Source organism: Eutrigla gurnardus (assembly GCF_963514095.1).
Source record: "Eutrigla gurnardus genome assembly, chromosome: 13".
NCBI classification, from domain to species: Eukaryota; Metazoa; Chordata; class Actinopteri; order Perciformes; family Triglidae; genus Eutrigla; species Eutrigla gurnardus.
The window spans coordinates 9,912,801-9,921,906 of record NC_139936.1 but is presented as its reverse complement, the minus strand read 5'-3'; the positions used below and the strand labels follow the sequence as shown (position 1 = coordinate 9,921,906).

Below are 9,106 nucleotides of genomic sequence, written 5' to 3'. Positions count from 1 at the left end.
CTCCTCTGCTTTATTTATCCTCCTTTTTTGAGGTTTTCCTGGAACACTCAGGCGGTCGTCTATAGCTGAAATGATGCATATTTATAAGACTGTGAGGGAGAGACAGACAGGCGGCCTTAGAAACTGCGAGGGAAGGTGAGAACGAGGGAGGGAATGAGGGATGGAGAGAGAGAGAGAGGAGAAACAGCAAAGGACACAAAGACTGACGACAAAGCTACTGACTGCAAAGAGGAAACAGAGAAAGAGCTGATGACAGAGAGAGATCCACTGTCTATACTTCAGTGAAAATCCATGAATGTGCCGCTTTTCTTTATATTTGATGGCAATGACAAAAAGATTTAATCTCCAGCTTTCCCTTCCCGCGCCTTCATTTGTTTCCTTGCCTCTGTTTTCTCTTTCAATTTAGCCTCGCCGGAACCCTTTTTTGAAAAGACTGCCCTCCTCTCTCTCTCTCTCTCATACACACTGAGTCAGATATAAACATAAAGGAAATGTAGCCCCGTGGTTCAAGAGCCCCAATATTAATATTTCAGACCGTCGGGGAAAATGATCATGATGAATAAAACAAAAAAGGCAAATGTATGTGAGAAGGTTCAGACACATGAGTGGATAAATAAGATCAGAAAACTATAAAATAGAATAAACAATGTTTGTCTCTGAAATCACTCACTATTTTGAATCTGATATTAATCACTATGTATAACACACTTGGAATCTTTACTTCTAGAACTGTGCAATGGTCTAATGTATGTCCATGATCATACACATATATGCTTATAGATGTGATGCGTGAATAAGTTGCACCTGCACACACAGATGGGGTCGTGATTATAATACCGTTTATGTCTAGATGACCCTACATTTGCAAAACTATGCAAAACTCTCACTGCCCAATGATCCAAACCATAAACCATTCAATGCAAATTGGATGTTGCCTTAATTCTCGACAACGGTTGCTCAATATACAACATCATTTTATCACTTGCACTCACTACGTCACTTGCTCTGACCGAATGCAAAAACAGCGTTTCATGTCGTTTGTTCTGATTGAGATTGATGTTAATTGTATTCTGTATTGTCATTCTTATATGTTAACCGTTGTAACAGACTGTTTCGGTAACACCGGCCTGCCTATAGAGCACAATGGACTTTGACAGAGACAGAGAGAGAAATGCAAATAAGAAACAGGCAAACCAGCAGCGAGACACGCCATTACCGGGAGAAAAGTGAGAGCCCGGTGATGTAGAGTAAGAGTTTCCCCAGACGTATACCAGTGAACCTGATGGCTATCTATGTGACCGTGCACATTTTATTATTCCATTAAATAACCCACTGACTAACAAAGAAACAAGCCAAGTGTGGGTGCCAAGCCATTAATAACAGGCATAAACCTGGGAGGATGGATTGTTCTATCTGCGCGGAGCAACGGAGTGCAGATGGGTCGGTAGATTCATGTTCGGAAGGGGAAGCGAGGGGAGACGCAATATATGGAGTCAGTACACAGGGTTAGGTTTAATTCACTTTCACTTTGAGCAGGTTAAAAGTTCAAACATGGGCGTGTCTAACATGCATATCTAACGGTTTTTCACGCTCCGACCCCGACCCGGAAGATTCATCTTTTTTAAACCTCGTCACAGTCTGTTAGAGTCTGCAAGGCTGTCACGTTTATTATACAGTAAAAAAAAAAACAGCAAATAAATCCAACAATGAAATGAGCTTCGAAAGCTCGGATCAGAGTAGACTTTAATGAAATGTGTGACTTCCTGTGTGGGATTAGCTGTTGATTGATGCTTTCCGACAATCCGCTGGAACTCCCTCAGTTGTTTGATGCGACAATTAAAGTTCTCATCAAATATATATTTTAATAAGACTCATTTAACGTCACTCACATGGGACACGCTTAGTGCACACACTCTATTTGTTTACACTCTATCAGACATTACATTTTGCCGACTCACACATTTCAAATCATATATTTGACAGTTGACCTAAATGAACAATTTGTTGTTTTTTTTCTTTCTTTTTTGATTGTGTGGTTGATGACTGTGTAATTTAATTAACTTCCGATTTGCGATCGGTGGCCAATAAATTAGTGCGTTCCTTAGGCTAATGTGTATAAACTTATTACATCATATGACATTATCAAACCTCGCTCACTGCCTCGCTGAAATGCCTCAGGCAGCAGTTTTGAAGAGTGAAATGTTTGCAGCGTTTAAGATGTATTATCATTTCCAAGTGAAAGCTGCATGACCATGCTTGATGTTGCAGAATAGAATAGAAAAGAATAGAAGAGAACAGGATATTTACATGTCCGGCTTAATATCTCCATCCTTTCTTATGTTCACACTATTACTGACTTGCTCTCTCTCTTTCTGTGTGTTTAAAGGTCGGAGGTCACACCATGCTGCCAATCCGTTGGATGCCCCCTGAAAGCATCATGTACAGAAAGTTCACCACGGAGAGTGACGTGTGGAGTCTAGGAGTTGTTCTCTGGGAGATCTTCACTTACGGAAAGCAGCCTTGGTACCAGCTCTCCAATAATGAGGTACGAAATACCCTGTTCTTTTATATCTAAACACTGTTCCATAAGTGTTTTTACAGGCGTTTTTACATCTGTGCTGAGAGGGATCCCTTTTCAGCTGCTTCTCTGATTTCTGATATTGGGATTTCTAAATAAAATTGACTTGCAAATTTCAACTAAATATCGAGGGCTGCAGACAAACTTTGATATCAGTTACCCTGAAGAGGATTTTCTTGATTATATGTCCAAATAGATGTTGTGTTAAGATTAAAAAATGGAGCATGTGTATATAAAAAGGTGTTGCTGTCAGGTTTTGGAACAGGGATTAAGACCCAAATGCAGCCACAGGCAAATATGTAACTGGACCAAAGGTTTAATAATAAATAAACTTACAACAGAAGTCCAAAGGGCAACAGAAGGGATGAGTCCAAAAACAACGCAGGCAAAAATCCACAAAAACACAGGAACATGAGCTGACTAATCACACACACACAGGTGATACGCAGGAAAAAGGAGGGAAACAACAGGAAGTAAAGTACAACAGGACACGTCAGAAACTACAAAATAAAAGGAGGAAGTCAACAGGCAGAGACTACAAAATAAAAGAGGAAAATCTTGATCACAAGATCATGACAGTTGTTCACAAATCTTCCCTTTACTACACTCGGGGTCTTGACCCTGTTTCGGGAAAACAAAGCTGTGCCCTTCACCTTCACCTCAACCCTATGATGTCCTCAACTCTAATTACAGCTTTCTGGTTGTTGGTTTTTACTCCTGATTCACTCTGGTTACATCTGGAATTAACCTTTAGCCCCGTCCACAATCTTCCTTTTCCATTTCCATCTATCAGATCTCACTCACAGTTCACTCACCTCCTGACCCAAGTCTGATGCTCAGATATCTTTTACACAGGATATGGAGTTTTGTTCCTGAGTGAGATATTCATTATTCATCTACTCACACAAACTGATAATAATAAGGGGGGATACGTAGCTGCTTGATCAGCAAAATGATGATTACAAAATCTTTTCCTAATGATTTAGAGATGCTAATCTAAGGTATTACTTCTTTTCATTTTAATGGATGCATCACAAATAACAGAAGCCATTAAATGGCATTCGTTCCACGCACACAGCAGGGTGTATTTAACGGATGATGAAAATAGGCTATAAAAAGCTTGATTAAAGTACAATATAGATATTTTACCAACCACTGCCATAGGAATGATATACACTCTTTGTACCAGAGAGATCTCTTCTGTTTATAGTAGCTTGGGTTTCAAAACGTCTCCTCTCCTTGATCCACAAATCATCCTCATCCCAAAGTCGATTTTTTGTTTTTAAATGAATATGTAAGTCACTACATTTAAATCAAACATTTTCTCTCAGACTGCTATTGAGAAATTGGATTTATATTTTGTCCGGTTGAATGCTCCAGTGACATCCAACTTCATCACTCCAGCAAATTTACAGCGACATTTTCACGGCATGCCACTGCAGAGAGGTAAAACTGCTTCACCAAGCAGACGCTCCATCATCGTCACTCTGCAGAAAGTTGTGACTGTTTTTTTTTTTTTTTGTTAGTGTGTTGTGGAAAAAGAAGACTCCCATTTAACCCCAGGTCTGTATTTCTTTCTCCCTCCGTAGGTGATCGAGTGTATAACCCAGGGCCGGGTGCTGCAGCGCCCCAGGACCTGTCCTAAGGAAGTCTACGACCTGATGCTGGGCTGCTGGCAGAGAGAGCCGCACATGAGACTCAACATCAAAGAAATCCACGGTCTGCTCCTCAATCTGGCCAAAGCCTCACCTGTCTACCTGGATATACTGGGCTGAACACGGGCGACCACGGAGGATGAGTGTGTGTGTGGGTGCCGATGGAGGTTGTGCATCTGAGGTTGCATGCATGTGTGTGTGTGTGTGTGTGTGTGTGTGTGCGTGTGTGTGTGCGTGGTGGACACGGTGACACCTGTGGACGCAGTGTACAGGTACAGCTGTACAGGATGTGAAGCTATTATCGAACTCTAAAAGGCAATCAAAAAAAAAAATCCCTCAACTCATCCCCTTCCTGACAATTTCCTTTCCTTTTTGTGCATCTCTACTCCTTCGCTCCTTCTTTCCTGAAGAGACATTTACAAAGAGTAATTTCACTTCGGAGGGAAAAAAAAAAAAGAAAAAAAAAAAGCTCACTTCTTTTGAAATGCTTTAAACTGACTTGGGGCTAAATTGATTAAAATCTGATTAACAGTGACTCTTCCCTCACTGCCCGTCGGACAACAGGACTTGTTTGGAACATCCGGAAAAATTTCAAGGAGGCAGAAGCATCGGCCCTTTTTTTTTTTGGCGTGTAAATATGAGACTGTACGACGGTGAGACGTTTCAGAGGAAGTGGCTCTGTGCGAATGCGATGTTGAGCCATAACGACACTGTGTCCCCCCCCCCCCCCTCCTCTCCGTTTGTCCATCTGTCTTTCTGTTTGTCCCTCAGAACTGTACACGAGTATTAATGTCCGCACTCCTCTGACACGGCCGGAGGAAATGACTACACGGCTGATGATTAACACACTGGCACACATACAGTAGATTGGAGCAGAAAAAAAAAGCAGTCTGGTTTCCTGTCTGTCAGTTTAAATCAGGAAGGTGGGATGACATCAGACAATTTCACTGAAACAAACAAACAATCACAGTGCCTACTGAAGCTGAGGTATTCTATTATACCATAATTGTGAATACTAGAAATGTAAACGCTTGATCTATCTGGCACTGATCTATAATATCTCCTCATCTGATATACATGATTACAGATATATGCACTCATATCTGCATACTCTTATCTTAAAACTTTTACTTTGCTCAGGCCTGGACTGCACCGTCATACAGCATCACATGAGGACTACTTCTTCTTCTTCTTCTTCTTCCTCCCCTGAAGTGACAGATGTTTCACTTGTGATATCAAGCGCTCGTGTCGGAGGTCAATTGATTCATTTGTCCGCAGCTGTCCGACAATCGTTAGGTCTTGGTGTTGGGGGAGGTGGGGGGGTGTAGAAGTTGCTTAGGGAGGCTGGGCTTTTGAGTGGTCAGATCACGGTCAGATGTGTGGGCGGCGACGCTGTAGAAGGTGTGGTTCATTTGGTCAACCCATATTAAATCATCAAGGCTCTCAGCACTCAGACATCCTTGAAAACCACATCTGTGCTGGAGGGGACGCACATGTGAACACACACACACACACACACACACACACACATTGAAAGACACTCAAAACGGGACGAGAAGGAAATTGAATTGTGCATGTTTTATTATTTGAGCGGCGCAGTGCTTTAGCCAGGGCCCCCGTCCACTGTAATGGTGTAATGTATATTTCATTACAGCCTAATGGGCTCCATTAGCACAGTCTCCTCACAGACATTCAAGACTTATTGTTTTATGGCTGAGAAGGATGGATGGAGCGATGGAAGGGGAGAGGTGAAGAAGAAGAAAACAGGGAAAGAAAGAGAGGGAGGGGGCTGCAATGAGGAGCGGCGGAGAGGAGAAATGAGAGGAGAGGTAATAATGCGTATTGGGAAAGAAATGGAGAGGAAGGGAGAGAGAGTTCAGAACGGAGGCAATGGAGTAGAAAGGAGAAGAGGATGGGAGCGGAGAGACAGATGAAGGAAAAAGAGCAGATAGTGGAGTGAAGAGGAGGCAGCGGGGAGGAAGAGAGGAGGTGTGAGCGTCCTCAGGGAGAAAGTGAAAGTGAACATCCATCATGACCGTGGCCCCGCAGATGTTCTGCAAAGCCACAACTTTGACTTCGGCGCTCCCATCACATTCCTATACCTCGACACGAAACTGGCTTCACACCACACTTTTACTGGCAGTCCACAGACGGAGCTCGATAACGCACCACACGTCCCCATTACTGAGAACCACTTCACTCACTTACAGCGCTGCTTACATATCTGGTCAAAGACACTCTGTATATATACAACCGCTCACATGCATGCGAGGGAATCACACTCCATGATTGTTTCTGCGTTTGACTCGGGCATATTTTACTCTCTGCAGACATGTGATGGTTCACTAACAGCCATTTGAATTCGCTGTAAAAACATCAAATCTGGAATTATGAGTCTTACTTTGTTTATTGACAACAAGCACTTGATGGCGTCGACGTTTGTAAACTTGGAAAAAAAAAATGTTGATTTGATTGGTTTATAGTATTATTTATAAATTGCGAAGCATTTTGTACGTTTCTTTCTATATATCTGCTGTTGCCTTTTGCAACAGCGAGACTGAAACCGATCACTGGTTCAATTGATTATGTTTTGGTGAAACGTGTAAGATAATCTTGAGTGTATTATGTGTTTTTTTATGTCGGCAAAAATATGGTTCGTCCTCATGAACATCTTACTCTACAACAGGGATGGACGTTTCTAGATTTGGTTTGCATAAATGATAGTCCCGGGGGGTTAAAGGTTGTGGCATTACGTGGCAGGCTAACAAGGTCCTCACAATCCATCCCTGCTGTACAGTCAAGAAGATTGGACACGATTCAAAAGACTTGCCACACAGTAACTCTGCGTAATAACAGAGGACAGGCCAAACACAGTGCATACGCACGCTTCCCACGTCAGAAGCACCGTCTGCGTGTGTGTAGCCTGCGTGTACGCTGCGTTTCCTTTTTCTTTTCGTTTTGTTTTTTGTTTCGTTTTTAAAAAAATAATGAACTGTGTCAAGATGGACAGTGGCGATGTTTTTGACAGTTAGCCGATAGGAAGAGGCTGTGAGATGGATATTTGCTACGATGAAGACTCGTCAGCACAACGCAGGAGCGTTCTGTGAAACTATAACTCCACCGAAGATGGGTCCGTCTCTGCATCGATGCCTCAGATCAAAGATATTGGTCAAACAAAGAAAAGAGAGAGGAGGGGGGGAAAAGGAGGAAAACCAACAACTGCTGTATGAATGGATTAGGAGGGACTGACAATCACAGACTTCTCTCTTTCTCGATCTTCTTCAAGTGACCTATTGTATAATAGACTACTCAACCAACTTTCCTCTTCTATGCTGCCTATACTGTACGTGATAGTCTTAAACTTTGGTCTCTAGAAGTGCTACTTTTTTCTTTTTTTATTGTAAAATGAAAAATAACAGTGAGAGGAATGAACAAAAATACGTGTACAAATGTGAATAAGCTGCTGAAAGAAATAAGCGTCGCTAACTGCTGTGTCCGAGACTGTGTCAGTATCTAGATTGTCCCGTTTTCTTCTTTTGTCTTAGAAGTGGAGGGCAGAGGAATTGGGTAGCTACATGGAACTCACAAATACACACAAAAAATGACATGCAAACAGTGTTTTGCTCATTCTCCCGGTGATGTGTGTGTGTGTGTGTGTGTGTGTGTGTGTGTGTGTGTGTGTGTCTGTGTGTGTGTGTGTGTGTGTGTGGAGAAGACTGATTGATGCCAGAGGGAGTCAGGAGGGATCCGTCGGCCGGGGGTTCAGACTCCAGCCAAACCCTAGTTCAAATGTAATGAGATTCAACGGAGGAATCCGGAATTGATTTGTTGTCGCCGTTCACCAATTCATGATAAACGACTTCACCCGGTCACGTAGGACTGAGGTCGGTATTATGGCAGCTAAGATTTATGGAATCACTCAATTGCTTTATTTATGACTCAAAAATCCACCTGCTTCTCCACACGTCTAACTAAAGCCCCGGGTCTCACCGAAAGCGCATCAGCAATATTAATGGATACGCCCTTTTGCCCGTCGCCTCACTATAACATTAAGATCAGGCTGAGCTAAACCATGTGACTCGGCGAGCAGATTTCTCATACAGATGCACAACTTTGGGTGTGTTATGATCCATATCACATGTAATCCCTCTTTTCTCTCCTGCACACACACACACACACACACACGTATCAGAGTCTGAGCTAATAGAGCAAAAATGTGACAAAGGTCATCTTTACGATTGTGCTCGGATGCTTCTGGAGCACCTAACGCCCCGACGAATGTTACACCACAAAAACTGCTTAACTGCTGCAACAACGAAAAAAAAAAAGAAAAGAAAAATGAAACTGTGATTTGCTATATGCAGTATCTCTGTTTTTCAGTATCTTTGATTCTGTGCTATTTGTCTCTGTGTTTAGAGGGTTTCCGCCGCTGCCGCGGTGGTAGAATAAAAAAAGAGGAGGATTTTGGTGAATGTTGGGATTGCGAGAGGCTTATAATAGGACAGAAGGCAACACACTGTAATGCTTCTGTATGAAGAAAAAATGTCATTTCTATGCCTAAAAAAAATGTCCCTTAAAATGAATGAAACATACTTGCTGCAAAGCACACAGGGTAATTAAAATCCGGGCATATTCTGAGTGATGCAGCTAATGTCTGTCTTTGCGAGCAGGTTGTTGTTTGGTAAAGTGTTGATGCCGCCCATTTTTTTTGTGCCCTGCTGGTGAACACACCCAGAGAAACACACACCAGAGGGAACTTCACTTGTACAGTCATAGACCTGCGTGGTGGAAACGATCACAGTGAGTCATGATGGTAATAATGATGATGTTGATGATGATGATGATGATGATGATGATGATGATGATGATGATG

General features: G+C 42.4%; 1 protein-coding gene across 1 annotated transcript in view; it reads left to right on the top strand.

Moving 5' to 3' along the window:
• The window catches only part of ntrk2a (neurotrophic tyrosine kinase, receptor, type 2a), a 63,287-nt gene extending 58,895 nt beyond the window's left edge, over positions 1–4,392 (top strand). The window contains 2 exon segments of the mRNA XM_084024268.1: positions 2,387–2,545; positions 4,168–4,392. Coding sequence (XP_083880394.1) covers positions 2,387–2,545; positions 4,168–4,353 — 345 coding nt within the window. The 3' untranslated portion in view covers positions 4,354–4,392.
• Positions 4,393–9,106: the final 4,714 nt, after the last annotated feature.